At 41.7% G+C, this 23,189-nt stretch overlaps 1 protein-coding gene across 5 annotated transcripts in view; it reads left to right on the top strand.

Moving 5' to 3' along the window:
• Positions 1 to 23,189, top strand: part of Dip2c (disco interacting protein 2 homolog C) — a gene marked incomplete in the record, with an annotated part of 458,386 nt that overhangs the window by 184,304 nt on the left and 250,893 nt on the right. For 3 of the 5 annotated variants that reach the window (XM_029567487.1, XM_029567486.1, XM_029567485.1), the window contains 1 exon segment: positions 16,345 to 16,480. In XM_029567487.1, coding sequence (XP_029423347.1) covers positions 16,345 to 16,480 — 136 coding nt within the window. 5 annotated transcript variants of the gene reach the window in all.

Here is a 23,189-nt window from a genome sequence, read left to right as displayed (position 1 = left end):
GTGGTGGTTTGCACATTGCGCTGGTCAGGTAAAGTATCAGAAGGACCGATAATACTGCATGCATCCTAGTAAAACATTGATTCTGATTCTGTGGGGTAGAATGGGTCTGGTATCCACATTTGGGAATAGCTTTCAGGAAATCCTGAAGCCATCTGTCTTTAGAGGCTTAGCGTGGAAGGATGCCGAGGAAAGTCAGAACAGGGCACTTCATGAAAATGTGGCAGTGGGCCACCTATAGCCTTGTGATCCTCTTTGCTTACATGTGCAATAAGGATCAACTTGGCCTCACACCAAGCTCTAGATGATGTGCTTGCTCAAAAGAAGCTGTGTTGGGGCAAGATGGAAGCCCTGTGTCTAGTCAGTGTGGGTTTAACCTAACATGCTGGCACCTCACTGGCCTTTCACCAATTATATTCCTGGATGTTCTCAGGAATTTAAAGAGACTGACATTGACATTTTACCTGATTAAGCCAGATTGTATGGCTGAAGCTTATATATGAGTGTCCTCCTTTTTTTTCTTGCTCTCCCTCGTTCCCCTCCTCTAACCCCCCCCCATGTGCCAAGCTAAGCACAGCTGTCAAAGTTTTCCATTAATTATTTTTTCTCTTACTGAGCATAACCTTTTCTGGGAATAGATTCAGCTGTGAGTGACTGAAGTCCCACCCAGGAATGGCCTAGCCAGAATTGAGGTCCATTTCACTTTGGCTTCCTGACTCCTGTCATCAGTGCTGCTCTGCTGAATGTCACCCCATCCTACCCTGCTTCCTCTGCATTCTCAGTATGGGGTTTGGGGAAGGCTTAGCCAGCCATAGAAGTGGCATGAGCCAGCACTAAGTTTCATGGTCAGCCTTCTCAGGGAGACTGGAAAGTTTTGCTTGAATATGGGGTGGCTGTGCATGCCCTACCAACCTGGGGGAGCTTGTGGAGGGGCACATGATGCCTAACTTCATTTGGCAGATTCCTAATCCAGAAGGAAAAGATGGGTCAGAACAGGGATGGGAAAATGGTTGTTTTCCATCTCTCGAGTGACATTTCCAATAGAATTTGACCTTTGTTACTCATTGTGGTCCTAAAAGACTGCAGGAAGTAGCTGAGGAGACAATGACATTCAGATATCTAGGCAAGTGTATAGCATCCCCAGGGGACCTCCAGCAAAGTTTATTCTCCACCTGTTGGGGGACCCTGCTGCTAAGGTTGCAGTCCACCATGTCCGGATAACTCTAAGGAACTCAGCGCTGTATGGAAGGACTCTCTTTCTCAGCCGGGGCCTCCTGTTCTCTGCCTGACTTACCTGGAAAGTGCCTCCAAGCATGGATACCTGACCTTATTTGGAAGATGACCTTTGGCATAGTTACCTGCAATAAAACTGCCCCCAGGTTTTTTCTATATGATAATTAGGCATTGCCCTACAGCCAGATGATAGGATTCCCCCCACCACATGTAAATAAAGCATACTATGAACACCTATCAGCTGAAGCTTTGGCTGCTGCCTCCACACTATATTTTCTCTGACCCCCACTGAGTAAACGGAGCTGTATCACTGAATTTGATTCCCTGGAAGGTCTTTTCCGTTGTGCTCACTGGCCATCCTGACCACCCTGTTTGTTGCTTCTGCTCTCTTTGTTCTTGTGGGTCGGTGGCCAACGGCCCACGAGGGGAGGGAGAGGCCCACATCCACCATCCTCCCCACAAGTGGTAGAATACTGTCCAAAGGAAGAGAAGGTGTTCACTCAGTCACATTACCTCACATCTGTTTTATCACCCTGCCAGATGTGACATAAGAGCTGGTGAAAGGGTCCTAACTTCTACACTCTGCTCAAACCTCTCAGTCTGGAAAATGAGCCTCCATAGTTTTCTGGGTTTTCAAAAAAAGCTGCTTGCATTTCCTCCACTGAGCACAGATTTCTTAGCAGCCCTGTTGATGTGTTTTGGAGGCTCTCCTGGGATCGGCATGTTATTTGTTTGCTGTGAGGTACTTTGGTTATGAGATATTTTTCTTTCATTTCCTGTTACATCCCACACAGCTTTCTGTGGGTCATACGTCAAGATATATCTTATACTGGAGAGGCAAGACTGGTATGGGGAATTAGTGTCACAACTGAAAGAAAGGGATGAACAATTAATAGAACTTGTTGAGGTAGATAATCAAGGAGTTCTCTTGATTGTTTGTGCTAGGGTCATTTATTTACCTCTACTCTTCTCTCCCCTTCCTTGCAAGAGAGATGCTGTTGTAAGCCTTAGAATAAGCATAACTGGAAAATAATGACAAGAACATTCCAAAATGGAAGCTCATTTGTAAAATGTTGTAAAAATGGCATCTTAAAGCTTGGGACAGCTAGGAGGTCCTTCCTCCTGCAGACCTGAAAGGAAAACCTTCCATGCTGTGTCAGATGCTTGTTGTCTGCATCTTCTCAGGGTCAGCTCTGTCCAGTGCCTTCCAGGAGAGCTCTTGGTAGGCTGCTAGGTACAGCTTTGTATCCCTAGTGTAAGTTCTAAATAAGCCACCACCAGGCTCCTTGATTAAGCTATCCTGATTCTCTCTGTTTAGGATGTCAGACTGTTAGAGCCCTTCAGCCTGAAGTCTGGTCCCTATGCTTCTTCCTAACACTAGACCAATGGCAAATTCTCAAGCCAGTTAGCGTGGACACCAATTCACCTTGTTTTGTTCAATCAGTCCTTTTTAAGGCAAAATTCCTGCAAGGCAGTTTAATTAAAAATTTGCATGTAAAATCCCACATGGGTGACATCTCTTTTCTGTCTTACTTATGGGAATGCTATTGAAGGGTGCCGAGTGAGAGGAGACCATGTGAGTGTGGGCCCCAAGCCAAATTTTCCAGGTCAACCAAGGTTACATATTGAGACCTTGTCTCAAAGAACAAACAAACAAACAAACAGTTAGGTGTGTGTTGGGCTGCCTTCATAGCTACCCTTGGATGCTTGTCTTGATGAGTGGGTGAACTAATGAAAACTATAAATGTTGGTTTAAAGTTTTATGTGAATTTTAAATGCATTTAAGTTTTTGGATCCTAATGCCTGTAATCTTGATAAACTGGGCTTTTGCACAAGTAGATTAAAAAAATCGCACAACTGAAATGAATGTCTCAGGTTCAGGAAACTAGCAGCAGCACCTGCACTGAGAAGGGAATGTCTGCACATCCACTTGCCTCATTATGGACAGGCAAAGTCCTGGCTTGCAGGTGATTGTGGTATAGGGCTTCTCCCAAATGGTTCCTGTTGCTTGGCTTCCTTAAGCGAACCAAGAACAGGCATGAGAGTGAAGAAGGGTGGTGGTTCTTGGTGCTCCAGCTCCACAGTGAGGCTTTTGTGGCACAGGCTGGGATTGGGTGTGAGTCTGTGCATTGAAGAGAAAACAGTTCCGACCAATCTCCCAGATGCCTCTGCTTCAGGCAAGAAAAGAGGTCAAGGGAAGAAGAGTGGGAAGGGTTTATTGAGCCATGTTAGTTGTAGCTGGTATGTTGTTGGCAAAAGCAGAGACTGTTACGTTATTCAAATACACATCTACAGTACATTCCTATCAGGAGGCTGGACAGATGGCTCAGTGGTTAAGAGCACTGGCTGCTCTTGTAGACGTCTCAACTTTGGTTCCCAGCACCTATATGGTGGTTAACAACCATCCTTAATTCCATTTCCAGGGTATCTGACATCTTTTTCTGGTGTCTGTGTACACTACACACATGTGGTGCCCTTCATTCATACACATAATTTTTTTTTAAGAATGAACTATGTTAGTTTATTGGCATCATCAGTGTATGAACAAGACATTATCTTTTCTTCATGAAGCAAGGCTGATTGTGAGCTGCCACAGCAAGTGTCCACATCTTCACTGTCAGGATGCAGGACTGCAAGCTTCAGTCAGGGTCAATTACTCCTTTTTCACCTTCACAATTTTTATGCTGCTGCCAGAAGACTTCTTGTCGTTTGCTTTGAATTCTGTCTTCAGGGAATCCCTCACTGCCTTTGCACAGATCTGGGAGAACTGGATGTAGCTGAGTCCGGCTGCTGCCAATAGGCCACTATGGTGTCCACGGTCACTGAGTCCTCAGCCAGCTGGGGCAGGAAGCCATAATTTTTTTTTTAAAAAAGGAAATAAAGTACATTAGCATCAAATGGAGGTAAGATGTATTCTTCACATCATCATTAACAGATGTGGCCTGCTTTTCTTGACCATTTATATCATAGCCAAGAAACCAACATAGTGGATTGTCTGGGAGATCAGCAGCTAGAGATTTGTAGTGGGTGTTTTCCAAGACCTCTCTCCATTTTATATAGACCTGTACCTGGGTTGACTTAGGATGCTTTGTCACCTTTTATTTTTCAAAGTTAGATTCATACTAGATCAAATAGGATTATTTACTTTTGAATACTTACTGTACTTTGTGTATCAGAACACTTAAATGCTTAATATGTCTGAGTACTAAGAGTGAACTCCTCCCTCCCCAGTTTCCAAAGCAAAAGTATAAACAACCTTTTAGTTGGCAGGGGCTTTACTATGTTTCTAAAAAGCCAACAACCACTATTCTTAAAATAGGCCCATCTGTTCCATTGCATAAATCCTGTTAAAATCCCAGCTAAATTTCTATCTTGATGAGACAGATTGTATAATTTTTTTCCTACTGGAACTTCATGATGCTTTTATCTTAAATATCAAATAGAAAATATGGATAGTAAATCTCCTGAATTACTTATAGCTCTTGGTCTTTGTACAGAAACACAAGTTTTAAGTGAAGTATCTTAGTTATTTCTCTGTTGCTGTAATAAAATATCCTAACAAAAGCAACTTCAGGGAGAAAGGGTTTCTCTTGGCTCATGATTTCAGAGGGATACAGTCCATCACGATGGGGAAGACACAGTAGCAGGCAGGGGAGGCGGTGACAGGAGCAGGAGGCTATTTGGTCCCATTGTATTCACACCCAGGGAGCACAGAGCAGTGAATGAGTGCTGCTGGTCAGCTCCTTTCTTCTACTCACACAGTCTAGGACCCCATCCAGGGAACAGTGCCATCCACAATGGGTAGGTGCTTTCACCTCAGTTAACAAAATCAAGACAGTTCCCCACAGGCTACAAGAGATACTGTGATGTCTAGAGCACTGTGTCTATTGAACCTTCTACTGTGATGACTATGCTGATGTCTGAATTAGGTGGGTTATGGCCAGTTGTGACTCCAGAGAACTGGAGATTTGATTACTGCAAATGAGGAGAAGTTTTATTTTAATTGAATTTACCTACATATTGATAATGGCTTCAGTGGAGGACAGCATGGTTCTGGAGGGTAAATCTTTTGTGGGGATGTTGCTACAGTATTACATGATGTGGACCCCTGCCCCAACCCCCCATGCTGAGGATAGAACCCCCAGTGTCTTTTGTGTGCTAGGCAAGCCTCTCCTGTTGAGTTACTTCCCCTGGCCCTCCGCCCTTCTAATGTAATATGTGCCTGTTGGTGCTGTTGCTATAGGAACATCAGTAGACTAAGATGTGCTTGTTTTTAGCAGGGGCAGGCAATTTATATTACAGATGGCTTATTTTATGGGCTGTCAGTTGGGTCTTCTGTGTATCTCAGGGCAAAATACAAGGATACAGATTGAGCATTAAAGTAGGCACCTGAGACCTCTCTCTCTCCTACCTGGTTGGATCATGCAATCCAAGGCTTTCCTGGAGAACCTGTACCTTCCAAGTCTAGGGACTGTGCATCCCTAATGGCCACCATCCATCATCTCTTTCCTGGAGAGTCACATGGCATTTGATGAGATTGTATCACCTACTCTTTGGTCATTTGGGGTATCATTTAAACTTTTTGTTTCCATTTGCCTTTTGGCACATTTCCCCTTCTGAGCACTTTTTTTTAGGAATGAGGAAATTAATTTGTGTGATTTTTTTTTTTTCATAGAGAGCACTTTTAAAGGTGGGGTCTGCATCCCTATGCGTGCATTACATATCCTCAGTGGGATGATACTGGGTCCTTAAAAGAAGAAAAATCTTAGCTATAACAATGGATTATGCCTCCTAAGGACTTCAGTATATAATTGCATGTAAGTCTGTCTATGGCCACAAAATTTCCTGGGATTGGGGTGATTAGGGAAAAAGTTTAAAAGGCCTTTTAATGGTGACAAAACTTTATATTTACATGCATAACATCTGGTTAAATTGAATAAACTAGAGTTTTGGAGTTTGGAGATTGCTGTATTGTTTTCTGTTCAGTGGAACATAAAACCAGTTTCAGGGTTTTTGTTTTGTTTTGTTTTTTGTCTTTTTGAGACAGGGTCTCCCTGTAGCCCCAGCTGCCCTGGACCTCACTGTGTAGACCGGGCTGGCCTTGAACTCACAGAGATCCACCTGCCTCTGCCTCTGCTGGGATTAAAGGCATGCACATCATGCCCAGCTTCAGTTTCAGTTTTTAACAGTAAATTGAATCTGGGGGCTGGAGAGACAGCGCAGTGGTTAAGAACACTGTTCTTGCAGAAGACCTGGGTTCATATCCCAGCACCCATGGCAGCTAACAACTGTCCATAACTCCAGTTCCAGGGGATCTGACAGCCTCTTCTGTCCTCTATGGGCATTGCACGATGCAGGTGCATGTACCTACATGCAGGTAATACATGCATACACATAAAATAAAACTGATAAAATATTTTAAAAAATAGTAAATTGAATCTACTTTGCACCCCCCCCATTTACATTCCAGTGAATACTGGACTTTCACAGCTAGAAGGACCTCTCTTCATGCCTAACCCTAAGTGGTTTCTTCTTTACTTTTTTTTTAAATTTTTAAACAATTTTTTGTTTGCCTTTTTGGAGAGAAGTTGAGCTGCTCTGTGTTTTTTCCTGCCAGTGTACTGTTCTTTGGTCTCAGAAGTGTGCTATATTTGTACTGAGCTTTAAATGTACACAATGGTTCTAAATTGCTACTTTTCTTTAAAGTTAGGTATAGCATTTTAATTAAAATGTCATCCATAAATCAGGCACAGACACTCTCGGAGTCTGTACAAGTGTGGTAGTTTCATAGTCAGGGATTTTGGAGGACAGCCACTGTCATTTCCTCCCCTAAAGCCTTCCCCAACCCCTTGCCTTATTCTTCTTGTCTCACTCTTCTGAGTATGTGTGCAGTGGCTCTGTGACCTCAAGCCTTGGGCATGTAAATGGGTCTTGGAGCCTGGATGTTTCCTAGGATGTAGCTACCTTCGTTTTCAGCAGTAGCCTCTAGCTGTTCAGCATTTCATATGCCCACAGGGCTCTACCTCGTACTCGCCTCCAGGGACTTTTGGTCAGGGTACAGGGCTCTCATGCCAGCATTGGAATGAAAGGTAATTCCAGTTCTTTCAAGCCCCTGGGATAGGAGTGGGCTGGAGGGAGCACAGTATGTCCTTCAATTGGTGCTGTTCCTAGTCATTGAAGTAACATGGTAAAAGTGCTTTGTAAATGAGAAATTACCAGGTTCTCTATGAACTTAGATTGTTAGGCAGCAACAGTTCTGATACCTGAAGGTGGCTTCACAGACTGAGTGGGTTTGAGCCCTGTTTGAAGAAAGAGGTTGCTCTTTGCTGGTAGAAGTTAAAGAGGAAGTTGTCCTACACTGTAAGCTGTAAGCAGCAACTAAGAGGTGTGACTCTGGGATGGTTCAGGGGTGATGGGTATGGCTGAATCACTAAAGAAGGGTGGCCCAGTGGGAAAACTGGACAGGGATTACAAGCATGTGAATCTCACAAATAATGTAAAGTACAGAGTATTCTGATTTCACAGATGAATTCTAGGTGCCTATAGGAAGAACATTTCATTTGCAATGCTTTTGGTTTCAGATTTTTTAAAAAAATGTGTATGCATGTATTGCCTGCTTGTAGGTAAGTGCACCTCTGTTGTGCAATGCCTTGGAGGACAGATGAGGCTGCCGGATCCCCTGGAACTGGAGTTATGAACAGTTGTTAGCTGCCATGTGGGTGCTGGGATTTGAACCCGGATCTTCTGCAAGAACAGCCATTGTGCTTAACCACTGAGCCATCTCTCCAGCCTGGTTTCAGTTTTTTTTATTTATAATAATAAGTAATACCTGTTTTTTCTTTTATTCATGAGTTGTAAGAATCTAAATTGGATAATCTGTGGACATGGTTTATATGTGCTAAAGTTTATCAAATATCAGTTCATAAAGCTGAGATTACTCCATCTCCATTCTTCTTTTCTTCATTAGTAATGAGAACCTAGAATACTTGTGGGTCTCTTACAGTCTAGCCACAGAATAGTGTTCCATTTCCTTGTCCCCTTTACAGTTCACTGTGGCCATGTGACACATATTTGGCCAATGAATAAGTAGAAGTGGGGTTTGCTCAACTGGTAAAGAGTGAGCACTCTCTTTTTCCCTGTGGCCAAAGCTGTAGTCACCACATTGAACAGGAGGACTCAGGAGCCCACTGTCAGCATGGTAGAATGGAGAGCTGGGAAGCACTGAGGTTCCCGAGGACTTGGTTGCGTCTCCCAGTTATAATGTATGATCAAGATAAAAGCTTCAGTTTTGTTTAAGAACCTGTAATTTAAAGGTTTTCTCTTTTTATCTACTGGACCTGGTAGATTGTCATGTGATACTACAATATGATTTTGAAATCAGGACTCATCTGAATTAGTGACAAGCTTGTTGATATTAAACATTCAAAGATGGAATTGGCAAGATATGCTCATCATTGTTAGTTGGAGAGGAGATTGTTGACCACACTCTTTAGTAAAGAATAGGAATGATGAGTTGTAGCTAGTTCAGTGTACATGGGAGCTTTAACTCCAAATACAATCTGCTCTACAACTATATAATTCATATATATATTAATGTGTATGTGTGTATTGCCTGCATGTAGGTAAATGCACCTGTGTTGTACAATGCCTGTGGGGGACAGAAGAGGCTGTTGGATCCCCTGGACCTGGAGTTACGGACAGTTATTAGTTGCCATGTGGGTGCTGGGATTCGAACCCAGGTCTTCTGCAAGAACAGCCAGTGTTCTTAACAGCTGAGCCATCTCTCCAGCCCATTTTCTTAGAACTATTTGTAAGAGTAGTTTTATTCATAGACTAAACTGATTTTTATTGCTAAGTTGTGGGTCATTCTAAGCTCTTATCTGAAAGGCCAGAAATTAAGGGAAGGCAGCATTGAGTCTTGATTTTAAGAGCTAGGTTTTGGTGGTTTATATTTTTTACTACATCTGGATGTGCAGGTAAAGAAGCAGTTCTGAATTTTGTGTACTCTTTCCTACCACGTCACTGAGCTGCAAGGTGAAATACTGATAAATTCAGGGTGTGAAGTTCTGATAGCTCAATCCTTCTGCCTCATGTCATTATAGATAGTTATTTTGTGTTTAGATTGCAGTTCTGGGTGTAGTCTATGGAGTCTCCTAGACACCCTCTGATGCTCTAAGGTCAGAAAAAGTGGGGAACGCCCCAGGAAAATGTCAAGACACTTTACTTCCACATTCTGGAATGTGTGCATTGAAGCTCTGAAAAGAAGAATGGGCAAGCTGTGGGGGTCTTGGTCCCAGTGAGGCCATAGAACCAGCTCACATTGTTTGTTTCCACACCCTGTATCACATGATCAAAGGGGAAACATGGCCAGTTTCACTTGAGAATATCCTTGACTGAATAGTGGAAGTGTTTGTTTTACTAAATCTCACCACTGGGGTATGCTTTTCTTTAATATTCTGAATAAGAAATGGGAAGTATAGCTGGGGAGTATAGCTGGGAAGTGGTGCACTGCCAGATACTGAGTCTCATAGTCATTTCAGGGAAGAGTGTGCATGTGGTTTAGTTGTAGGCTGAACTTTCTGAGCCACTTTTTCCATGGAGCTGCCTCTTTTATTTAAAAGAGCGACTTGCACACTCTGGATTTTTGGGTATAGACAGTTGCAGATGTCTTCTGAAAGATGAACAGATTGACTCTCTTTAAGGAAACTTAGATTACTTCCCCTGGTGCTAAACATTTGAGCTTCAGTTTCTTTTTCATTTTTCTTTCCCTTTTTTGAGACAGGGTCACCCCATAGCCACAGCTGGCCTGAAACTTGCTATGTAGACCAGGCTACCTGATTTCAGGGATCTGCCTATCTCTGACTCTCCAGTGCTGGAATTCAAGGTATGCAGTGCTATGCCCCACCCTTGTTTTAAATTTATGTATCAGTATGACTCCATATTCTCTTTATAAACTTTAATAAAACCATATATTAGTTACTTTGCTGTTGCTGTGGTAAAATACCATGACCAAAAACAACTTAAAGTTTTAGCTTAAAGTTCCAGAGGACCAGATGTAATAAATGATGGGGGACAGCATGGTAACAGGAGCAGGAAGCTGAGGGAATCACATCTCAGCTGTACAGGCAGGGAGCAGAGAGAATGAACTAGAAGTGGGGCAAGGCTATAAACTCTCAGAGCCCTCCCCCAGTCATATTCTTCCTCCAGCAAGGCTCCATGACTTCCCCAAGAACCACCACCAACTAAGGACCAAATGTTCAAATACCTGAGCCACTGGGGACACAACTCATTCAAACCACTGCAGCTCCTATTCATAAATTGAATGTAGAATTAGTATGAGAATCTTGTTATCTGGTATAAAGTGAGATGTGAGAGAATTGAATAATGGAAAACATTGGCACACCTAGCCCTTCAGAAAATAATGGTTTTGTCAGAAATGAATTTTTTAGTAAATTTACTCTTGTGTGTATGCATGTCATGCTGTGTGTGGGGAGGCCAGAGGACAACTTTGTGTAGTTGATTCTGTCCTTCTGTCATTACATGGGTTCTAGGGCTTGAACTCAGATCGCCAGGCTCATGCAGCAAGTACTTTTACTTGCTGAACTATCATACGGGTTCCAGAAGTTATTTATTTATTTATTATTTATTTATATTTGTTAATTCTTATGAGTGTATTGCCTGCATGCATGTAAGTGCATCCCTGTCATGCAATGCCTGCAGAGGTCAGAAGAGGGCATCAAATTACCCTGGAACTGGAGTTACGGATGGTTTTTAGCCACCATGTGGTCCTGGGAATTGAACCTGGGTCCTCTGCAAGAATAGCCAGTGCTCTTAACCACTGAGCCATCTCTCCAGCCCCTCCAGAAGTTATTTTAAACTAATAAAAATCTAATTTTCCTGCTATTTTGAGAGTTGTAACCTACAGAAATGCTTTTTCTGACATCCAGTAATTTTTAAGATTACAGAAGGTTCCAAAAAGGACCTTCCCTCAATAGGAAACCACTTAGGTAGACTAACAATGAAATACTCAGCATTTTTCAGTATATCATCTGTCTAATCCTGGAGAGAATGGTTGAAACTTTTTTCCCTTTGACAACTCAGGATGTTACATATTCTGGTTAACCCTTAAGGAATGTGCTAATCTGATCAAGGCCATTTATTGGAAAATTTCTATTGTACATGATTTGGAAAATAGAAAATGATGGCTAAACCATGAAGGTTCACTTTCATGTTGTTATATTTTAAGACAGTGGCACACAGAATCTTGCCATTAACCTGAATGGAGCTTTTAGGTATGCTGAAAGAAACCACAGGAATAAAAGATCATTACTACCTGGCAAATATTCTCTGCTTAAAAAAAAATTTTTTTTTTCCCCCAAGTCAGGCTTCTCCAAAGCCACTCTCAGATTCAGTAATTCACTAGAGCTCAAACTAGCAAAGCTGTTTCATTCACATTTGTAGTTTATTAACTGAAAGGGTAATGACAAGGGCAGACAAGAGGGGAGGGATTAGGAGAGTTCCAGGTGTGACTTCTACTTGTCTTGCCCCTGGGTAGCCCCTTCTTCCAACAGTTGCTTGTACACATGGAGCACTGCTAACTAGGAACCTCACTGGAGCATCAGGGTCTACAGTTTTTCCTGGTGACTGGTCACTACACACCTTTCCTGACTGATCTTTATCTCCTTCCCTTACAGAGATTAAGATCTATTCTGCATTGCCTGAGGCCCACATCACAAACCACACTGGTAGCACAGTCTATGTGGTATGTCCCAAGGCCATATACATCACACAGAACATATCAAGGCTTAGGAATTGCTCTCTTAGAAGCTGTTAAAAGAGGGTCAGCTTAACTTTTCTTGGGAAAGATTAATGTTTAATTGCACAAACTTTATTTCCTAAAAGAAAAAAATTAATAAAAAGACATCAGTCTTGAAATAGAATAACAAACCTTTAGGGCTCATATTTTTATGATTTTAAAACTTACTACCAAGTTCTGGCCATCTAAACTGAAGTGCTGCTATAAGAACAGACAAAAACAATGGACTAGAACTTTAAGTCTAGAAATGAGTCTATAAATCTATGATAATTTCTTTAGCAAAAGTACTAAGACTATTGGAGGCTGGAGAGATGGCTGGGTGGGTAAAGTGCTTGCCATGTAAGTGTGATGACCAGAGCTTGGGTTCCCAGCACCCTAGTACGTACCAGGCAGCTGTTGCTGCCTACCTAAAATCTCATTGTGCAGGAGGTAGAGACAGGATTCTTGGAGCACGCTAGCTAGCTAGATAAGCCAGATTTTCAAGCCCTAGGTTCAAGTGAAATACTGATCAACAAAGACACTCTATTAGCCTTCACACTTGTGTCCACCCAGATGCATAAATATGTGCACACTACACGCAAATAAGTACTAAGACTGTTATATGGGGAAAGAACAGTCTTAGCAACACCACTGGGTAACCAATGGAAAAGAAGAAAAATGTCTGCTGCACATCCTATCTAAAATATAGCTCAAGATGGATCCAATGTGAGACCTAAAAGAATAAAATTCTTTCTGTTAGTGTTGCCACTGGCTGGATGGCATACACAACAGAATCTTAATTGTTCATGCTTTGGATCCTGTGAGTCCAAGATCAAGGTGTTTTCAGGGTTGGTTACTTTTGAAGCATTGCTCCTTGGCATGTAGAAACTCTTTTCCCTTTATTCTCATCTGGTCTTTTTCTGTTTGTATCTCTTGTGTCTGAGTGTGTCAAAATTCCCTCTTCTTAAAAAGAAAACTAGTCAGGTCATGTAGAATCAAGGTCAAGATATATAACTCCCTTTATCCTTAATTGCCTATTTAAAGCCATGTCTTCAAATCCAGTGATGCTTTGGGTTATTTCAAGTCAGAGTTTCAATTTTTTTAGGGGGGGGAGGTCAGTTCAAAACATCTTAACAGAGAACATAGGTGAAAACATGTGTTTTTAGATAATAGTTTTTTAAATGACACATTTAAAAATGAGCAACCAAAAGAAAAACAGATTAAACAGACTTAACTGAATTAAAAAAAAAAAAAACACCTTTACTTTTAAAGGATGTTGTCAAGAAAGTAGGCCAATGCACAGAGTATGAGAAATTATTTGCAAATTATGTATTTGATAAAGATCTCATATCTGTATTATATAAATAACTTGGAACTGAAAAAAAATTAAAAGGAAGTGCCATTTTGTGGTGTTTTGATTTATATTTCTAAGGTGACATTATGTTGACATCTTTTCCTTTGTCTTTTTTTTTTAAACTATTACTTTTTGGGACTGGAGAGATGGCTCAGCGGCTAAGAGCACTGATTGCACTTGCAGAGGACCTGGGTTCGATTCCCAGCACCCACATGGTGGCTACAAACTGTCCTTAACTCCAGTTCCAGGGAAATCTGAAGCCCTCTTCTGATCTCTGTGGCACGGGTGCACTCACATACATGCAGACAATACACTCATACACATAAAATTTTAAAAAACTATTACTTTTATTTTATATGAATAAGTGTTTTGCCTGTATGTGTACACGTGTGTGTGTGTGTGTGTGTGTGTGTGTATGTGCACGCACACGTGTGTGCAGCATCCACAGAGGCCAGAAGAGGATGGCAGAGCCACTAGGTGGAATCAAACCTGGGTTCTTTGCAAGATCAGCAAATGCGCATAACTGCTGAGCAGTCTCTCCAGCCCCCTCTTGTGCTTTGTTTGCTTTGTTTTTTTTTTTTTTAAAGGCATCTGTATATCTTCTTTTGAGATTATCTGCCTAAATCTTTTATCCACTTAAATAATATATATTTTTTTTATTCTTTGGTCATTCTGTACATGTATACAATGTATTTTTGTCAGATCTACCCCTCCCTCCCCTTTCTACCTCTCTGGATCTGTCCCCAACATGTTCCCCTCCCAACTTTATGTTCTTTTTCTCTCCTTAAATAATCCACTGAGTTATGTGCCTGTGTGCACATGGATGTGAGGTCATCCAATGGAGCATGGGTAAACTGCCAACGGCCACACTCCCTAAGAAAAATGATTCTGCTTCTCCCAACAGCCATCAATGCCACTAGCTCTTCAGCTAGGGTTGGGGCTTCCTGAATCTCTCACCCATCCATGCTGGACTTTTGATCGGCTTGATCTTGTGCAGGTATCCACAGTTGCTGTGGGTTCGTGAGTGCAATGGTCCTGTTCTGTCCAGAAGCCGTGGCGTTCCTCCCCGTTCTCTGGCTCCTGCATTCTTCCTGCTCCCTCTCCCAAGATAGTCCCTGTGCCTTGGGATAGGGTTGGTGCACATGTTCCATTTAGGACTGCACACTGACAGTCACTTATTACTGTGATTTTTACTTTTTATGAGTCTGCACTAACCAATGACTACTGCAAAAAGCAGTTTCTTTAATCAAGGTTAAGTAGCACAAATCTATGGATATAATAAATATTTAGAAAAAAGTTGGGCAACATGGCCATTTAGCACAAAAGTAGGTTCCTCCTGTGCTACACCCAACTTTTAACAGGAGGTTTTTTGGTTTTTTTTGTTTTGAGACAGGGACTCCTTGTAGCCCCAGCTGACCTGGAACTTGCTATGTAGACGAGGCTGACCTTGATCTCACAGAGATCCACCTGCCTCTGCTTCCCAAGTACTGGGATTAAAGACATGCATCAAGTTTAAGTTACTATTATTATTCATAGGCCTGGGGATTGAACCTAAAGCCTTACACATACCAGGCTGTACCACTGATCTGCATTATATCCCCACTCTTTCATAGAATCTTAAACTATATATTTGAGCGTATTAGACAATAGTGAGCCATAGTATATTATTGCCACCTTATTAACCTCTTTCACATGACAACCACATTTGGTTGGAAAACTGGTAGAAATGTGGGCTGAACGTCGTGCAAAGCAAATTTCTCCTACCCAGATGGTCCTTGGCTAGTGCAGCATGAGATGCAGTCATGGTGCATTGGCCTCATCTCCATGGCAACAGGATTGTAGTACAGTTTGTCACTTGGCAATCTCTGCAGAGCTTCTCACAGGGTCCCCCATCTCTGTGTGGTGTCTGTATATTCTTTATTCTTGCCACTGAAATATGTACTAGCACCTGCCCAGTTATTCTCATAGAAATGTATATGAAGCTGGGGGAGGCAACTGTGTTGGTTCAGAGTGGGAAATATGGCTCCAAAGAACCTTGCAAGGGAGACTTCTATTTATAACAGCTTGAGTGACAAGCAGAATGCTTAAGAACAAAATCTTCAGAAAGACTGGAGCTGCCCACAAGTTCACAGGTGTCTGGTGGATCTGTGTACCCAGTTACTTTTCCTGATAAAGCTGCCGTTAGTATAGCCATTGCCATTGCCACTTGATGTTTAAGCATGGTAAAAATAGCTCAGATCTTTTGCTCTCTGCATGACATGGTATCTGCTGATCAAGACTAGTGGTTCAGGGCTCTGATTTTCTTGAGTGAGAATGCTTATGTGTGGCAGAAGTAAAATGCAATTTTATAAAAATAATCAGGGAGATAGCACAGTTAATAAATTGTTTACTTTGAAAGTATGAGGACCCAAGTTTAATACCCAGAACCCATGTGAAAAATGGAGGGTAGTGGTAATCCCAGCATTTGGGAGGTTGGAAATAGATCCCTGGGGCTCACTAGCCACCAGCCTACCTTAATCAATGAGCTTCAATCCAATGAAAGATCCTATCTGACAGCCACTGAGGAATGACACCTGAGGTTAACCCCTGGCCTCAATGTGTACCCATACTTGAACCCACACACATGAACCCACACAACACACTCTTACACTCTCATACATACATACATGCACACACACACACACACGTCACCCTGCAGCCCCAGCTGGCCTGGAACTTACTATGTAGATCAGGCTGGCCTCCATCTCACAGAGAATCCACCAGTTTGTGCCTCCCAAGTGCTGGGGTTAAAGGTGTGTACCACCACTCCCTGATCTTTGGAACAGTTTATTATTATTAATTGCAGAATTAAAATCATCTTTCATTTCTTGAGTCTGGTTTGGGAATGGCTGGAAAATGATTCTTGAAGAGCCTTTGGCTCATTTGCCGTGTTCTTCAGAAGCTGAATGGTTTTTTTTTTTTTGAGGAGAGAGAGACACTGGGGAAAAAGCTGCCTTCTTGCACGAGAAAAGAAGAGAGGGATGTCTGTGGATGGATGTGCACAGGACTCTGCACTGTTAGAATTCTGGAAATGTGCCTCAAGTCGATGTTCCCCTCATCTGGTAATGTAGTTCAGGAGATAAAGTCATTTGCCTTGTGTCTCATTGATAGGAGGTGGCAAGCATGGAATTTGAATGCAGGCCAGCTGTGATCTGGAGCATCTCAGCAGCGTCTGGACTGGACATTTAAATTGGACACAGTGTTGAACCTGTAGAGAGGGGGGTAGTTTGCAACCTTGCCATATACTTGGCCCTTTGTGTGATGATAAAAGGTCAACCAGAAGAGAAGAACCTGAGGAGTAGAGGTTCCAGAAGGAAAGAGTGATGCCAGTGCCATCCAGCATACTTGTGCCAGGAGCATCCCAAGTGCTCCTGGATTTGATGCCGAGGCCTTTTATGTCTTAGAACAGTGTCGGTGGTAGGAGTGGGACTGGATGCGTTCTGCCAGAAGCTAGCCTGCTGTGAGGATAGCCTTCATACGCACTCTTAGGTATTCTGTCCCTGAGCTCTCCAAACCAAAATGCTCACAGATTAGATCCAGGCACTGTTCACATAGTTTATTAAGTCCAGCAATACCCTAAAACATTTCCCGTGTCTTACAAACCATAGTGGAACTTACATTTCAAGTATTTATGGAAGCAAGTATTTTAAAATCAAATATATCTTACCAGATACAAGAAATTAGAGATAGTATCTAGAGATTGCTTGTTTTTATTATTTTGTGGTGAAATATAATAGCCTGAAGCTTGTCATTGTAACCATTTGAGATGTGCAGCTTGATGGCATTCTGTGTGCTCGTGTTATCGTGCAGTCCTCACCACCAAAACATTTATTTCTCTTCTTCCCAAACTGAGGCCTAGAACACTTACTCAATACCCACTCTGTTTCCTATTTCAGCTATTTGTAACCACCAAGGATTACTTAGAAAGTCATTTTTTTTTTTTTCTGTAAAAGAGCACAGGTTGGAGAAGACATGGGGAGACTACCTTTTGATGTTTTAAGTTTTGTTCTCCAGTTTGCTTTGAGAATGCCAGGAGAGGGTGTTGGATCCCCTGGAATTGTAATTACAGGTGATTCTTTTAAAAATAGTTTTTAAAATTTTAAATTACATGTATATGTGGGGGGGGGTATGTGCATGAGTGTGTGTGCCCATGTGCCCATGGAAGCCAGAGGCATCAGATCCCACAGTAACTGGAGTTACATGTGGTTGTGAACCACCAGATATGGTTGCTGAGAACTGAACTCTGGTCCTCTGGAAGAGCAGTTTCTGCTCTTAGCCCCTGAGCCATCTTCCCAGCCAGTGGGCGACTTTCTTGGTACTGTTGAAGTACATGTCCTCAACCAGTGTCTGAGAGAAGTAGGTGAGGATGATGCTGGTTTTTAAAAAAACATTATTTTTAATTTATGTCTGTGTGAGCCTGTGTGAGTATATGTGCACCAATTGTGTGCATTGCCCTAGGAGTCCAGGAAAGGGTGTTGAATCCCCTGGAACTAGAATTGCAGGTTGTTGTGAGATATCATGTGGGTGCTGGGAATTAGACTCAGGTTCTCTGTAAGAGCAGTAAATGCCAGCTCTCCAGCCATGATGATGCTATTTTGTAAAAACTCCAGTCCTGTTTTCCTTAGAACTTTCCTTCTCTAGTGCTTAACTTTTGGTGATTAACTCTGAATGCTGAAGGGACTTTGTGTTTGCACATTTATTGCTGATTTCAAAAACACATGTATCATGTTTATAACTGTACCTGTTATCGTAAATGTGATGCACCATTTGCTTGTTAGTTTATTCTGTTAACATTCTGGGTTATAGTAGGAATACTTGCACAGATGCTGCTTCTGTTTGATTTATGGTTATTGCTAAGACCCAGTGCTGAGAAATGTATGAAAAACAATTGGAAAGGGGCTTACATATGAGCAAAGGGCTCTGGAGCACCTAGTTTTTCTTAAAGTATCTGTGGTATCTAAGTATGTAGGGTTTTTACACTTTAGTCTGATTTGTGGTATGATTGGTTTTGAAGTAATTTTTTGCATATTACAGTTCTACCTCATCCTATAAACCTTGTAACACACCTGATTTGACAAAAAGCTTGAAATAGCTCTCTTATCGTAAGAATTTGGTTTTAGGGGCTGGCATGTAGTTTACTTGGTAGAGTGCTTGTTTAGCATTTAAGAAGCCCTGGGTTCAATCCCTAACATCAAATAAACCTGACACGATAACACACACCCACAATCTCAGCACTTGTGAGGTAGAGGCAAGAACATTACAAAGCCATTCTTGGCTCCATAGGGAATTCAAGGCCTGCCTGGGTACACGAGATATTATCTTAGAAAAGGGGGTGGGACTTAAAACTGACTCAAATTCAGTAAGCTTATTGGGTGATTAATTAAGGAAATGGATATAAAGAAAAGGCCATATAAAGTTTGTAGCCAAGGAAGACTTTCACATAAAACACACGATGGACAATAGCTTTACTCTTTTTTTTTTTTCCTTTGGTGGGCAGGGGATGCAGGGCATGTTTTTGGTATGGGGTCTCTATGCAGCCTAGGCTGGCCTTGAACTTGCTGTGTAGCTTAGGCTGGTCTATGAAATTCATAATCCTCCTGCCCTATTCTCCCAAGTGCTAGGATTAGAGGTGTGTGCTACCATGGCCAGTGAGAGAGTAACTTCTTAATAAAAATTAGCTAGATTTATTACACAAATTTTTTTTAAAGCCTGTTTAAGTTTCAAAGTTTAAAATGATAAAATACACCAAAGATTAAAAGATTAATGTAATCTGTGAAGGGTTTATTCCAGTGGGTAAGAAATGCCATAGATTTCAGTAGATAAGATGCAAATGACACAAATAATTCAGAGATAATGTAGCTTATTAACAAGCACATTAAATTTTTTGTATTATTAATAATGACATAGATTTTAATTCAGGGATAGTTTTTGCATGTATAGTCAGCAATTTTTGAAATAATTTCATTTCCCAGTTCTCATATTAATGTGGTAGAATTTTGGTTGTATTACTGACTACCATTACCTTTACTAAAATGAAAAATCTAACAAAGTTTATTCCTTTCTGTGTAATATTAAGGTGTATACAGTTAAACTTGGCTAGAGACTGCTCCCCTCCCCCGCCACAAATGCACAGGAGGATGAGAACATTGAAGCAGGCCTCATGATTTCAGCTTCAAGAGGCCTAAGTCATCATGATCCCTTCCACTGGCTCCTGTTTTGGGTTGATAAGGAAGAGAATCCAGGGTCACAGCCCTTATTTAACGATAAAAGTCTTCAGGAAACATCTTTCTGTGTGTAGAGGATATACAGGCTGGAAATAGAAAGTACATATTCAAAATAAATTTGCCCCTGAAGGATGCCTGCTGCATTCCCAAGGAAACAAACTCAGAGTCTTAGGTGTAGCCAGAGCAGGATTTACACCTGCCCTGTTGCCACAGCCCAGCCTCTCTCGTGTTATTTAGTGCTGTTTAGCATCTTTCTCCAGTATTCTTCCATTTTTTCAGTCAAAACAAGAAACTGCAGTGGGAATGCTGCTGTGACAGGCATCATGACCATTTGATGAGCTAAGGGATGAGTGCTTACAGCCAGGAGAGGCCAATACTTTTATTTTCAGCTTCTTTGGGAATTTGAGAGCTATTTTGGGAACTGGAACAAGTATGCATTGATTAGTTTTTGTTTTTGAGATAGGGTCTCATGTAGCCCAGGCTAGCCTGGAACTCTCTGTGAGGCTGAGAATGACCTTGAATTCGTGATCTTCCTGCCTTCCAGAATATTCAGATTACAGGTGTGTATCACTATGCCTAATTTATGATGTTGAGGGTTGAACTTAGGGCTTTATGCTTGTTAGGCAAGCACTTTACCAACTAAGCTACACCTAACGTGTGAATTTAAAGAGTCAGAATGGATGCCAAGGTAACAATTCTTATTCAACAATACATGCTATAAAAATAGTTAAAAGGACCCTTTAAGTGGAGACTATGCACTTGCCAGTATGAAGACCTTTATCCTCCCAAACCAGGAGGACCAGAGTAACCACAGAGAACCAGTGGTTCCTGTTTTCCAACAGCTCCCTCTAGATGGCTTTCTCTCTGGTGCAGTTGGTATGATTATGTTCACTCATTCAAAGTGGGCTTCTTCTCTTTTTTTTCTTGACAGGAGAAAATTAGACCTAGCTATCAATCTGGGTGAGTGCTTTGAAAGCTCACTGGTAGGTGTCTGATGAATACGTGAGCCTCTTGAACCCCATGCTAAGGATAAAATAAGTTGTTGATGCCTGGTGGGTTTTTATTGTTATTGTTGAGGTTGTTGCTGTTCATCTTCTATTGCTACAAAATATGTGCTGTTATTGTGGTATTTATAATCCATTCTGAGAAAAACAAAGGATAAAAAACTGAATTGTTAGCCAATGATTTTTAAATGGTGTCTCTGAAATACTTCAAAATAGAAAACAAAACCATGGTAACTTGAGCAAAAGAAATGGCTTGAGATCTCCACCTTCCCTGTTTGAATTTCACACTTTCTCTTTCCTGTCTGTGCAGAAGCTATTTGTTGGAAGGAAAGTTTAATCAGTTAAAACCGAGTCATAGGATTGACTTCCAAAAATACCACAAGGCCGTCTTTCATCACCCTTTGGCTTCTACCTCCACAGAGCTCCAGGATTACAATTACTGATTTCTGAATCTCATGGCTGGCTGGCTTAGCACCTGCTCTGAAATTGTCTCCTCCCAAAGCATAGATCCAGTGGTTGCCTCTGGTGCTATGACTCTTACTAGGAAACAGGGTTTTTGCAGATGTAAGGATCTCATAATAAGTACATAAATCAAAAACAAGAGGAAAGGGGCTGGAGAGGTGGCTCAGTGGTTAAGAGCATTGGCAGCTCTTCCAGAGGTCCTGGGTTCGATTCCCAGTACCCAGTGGCAGCTAACAGCCATCCATAACTCCAGTTCCAGGAGGATCTGATACCCTCTTCTGACCTTCACGGGCACTGAGAGACATGGGTGCACTTACACACATGCAATACACTTATACATAAAAATAAATAAAAACAATAAAATTAAATTAAAATTTAAAAAAAAAACACAAGAGGGAGGGAGGGAGGCTGGAGACAGACACAGTGAGGAAAAGGCCCTGTGAAAACAGAGGCAGGGATAGGAATGATGCTCTCCTGAGCTGTAGAAGGTAGGGGAGACCCTTTTCTAGAGCCTTCAGAGGGAGCACGGCTCTGCACACATCTTGACATTGGGCTTCTGGTTTCTTAGCTGATAGAGAATGCATTTCTGTTGTGTAAACACTTAATCTATGATATTCATTATAGAGGCCTTGGGAACAGAGCATCCACCTGAAAATATTCATTGCCCCTAGTCATCACCTGGGTTCAAAATTTACATCAGGGGATAGGGGTATGTTGTGATGATGTCACATGCCCATGTGTTTTGACAAACATCTCCTGAGAATATGTGATCATAGTAAGAATGATCTACAATATCACATTCTTTATGCTGATCACAGCAATTTCTTGAGCAAAGCCATGTGCCATCTTTAGATACATGGTATAGAAGGGTTGAGTGTGAGTGTGTGGTTCAGGTTGATCCCACCTTAATAAATAATAAGGCTGAGGCTTTTATGAGTTAAAAATGGCAACCTAGGTGAATAGAAATAAAGGAGTTAGAGAGTGAAGGTAGGTATAAATGTGGCATCACACTGTGTCTAGTGTTTTACAGTAAGTGTCTCATTACTGGAGTGTGAATAGTAGCCATTGGTAGTTTAAGGTAAGGTGCATGAAAAGAAACAATTTACAGAGTTCAGAAAGACTCTTGAACTATAACCAGGAGGTGAGGTGTCAGGACCAAGTGCCTGCCTCATTAATAGAGAGTGAAGGTAGGTATAAATGTGGCATCACACTGTGTCTAGTGTTTTACAGTAAGTGTCTCATTACTGGAGTGTGAATAGTAGCCATTGGTAGTTTAAGGTAAGGTGCATGAAAAGAAACAATTTACAGAGTTCAGAAAGACACTTGAACTATAACCAGGAGGTGAGGTGTCAGGACCAAGTGCCTGCCTCATTGGGATTTTAAACATGGGTGATCTCAGCATTTATGTGTTAACATCCTTAAGGAACTGGTCTTATAACCAGTTAGGAATTTGAGTTTGGAAGGAGCACATTGGCATAGATGTTGACCATCTTTACCATCATGGTCTTCTTGGCGCCTGTCTCCTAAGGGCTTTTTGTATCTTCCCCCCTCGATCTTCTATGTGGTCTCTGTTGAAGGATAATTGTGTAGTAAAAACTCTCAGACCTGCAGGGCAGCTCATGCTGAGTCTTACCCTGACATGTAGGTCTCTGAATCATGCAGTTTTTAATCTTGTGCTGGGTGATATCTGGTAACTTATACATTGATATGTCAGTAGGATGAGTCTGTTTTGGTTCTTCTGTATTACCATTACTAAGGGAAAGCAAGTTTGGGCTTCATACTGTATTAGCTGTGAAAGAACTTTTAGGGCTGGGAGATGGCTAAGTGAAGAAAGTGCTTGCTATGTGAACGTGAGGACTGGAGTCCAGTGCCAAGAACCCATGTAAGGCAGGCATGGCAACCAGCTATAATCCCAGCACTTAGGTGACAGAGACAGCAGGGCATCCCTGGAGCAAGCTGGCTGGTCCTAATGGCTGAACCAGTGAGTTCTAGGTTTAGTGAGAAATCTTGCCTAAAAACTAAAGTGGAGAGCAATTGAGGAAGAACACCTGATGTCAGCTTTGGGCCTCCACATGCACATA

Source organism: Nannospalax galili, unplaced genomic scaffold, assembly GCF_000622305.1.
Source record: "Nannospalax galili isolate Female #2095 unplaced genomic scaffold, S.galili_v1.0 scaffold399, whole genome shotgun sequence".
NCBI lineage: Eukaryota > Metazoa > Chordata > Mammalia > Rodentia > Spalacidae > Nannospalax > Nannospalax galili.
Note: the sequence above shows the minus strand (reverse complement) of the source record. Positions and strands in the feature narration are given on the sequence as shown.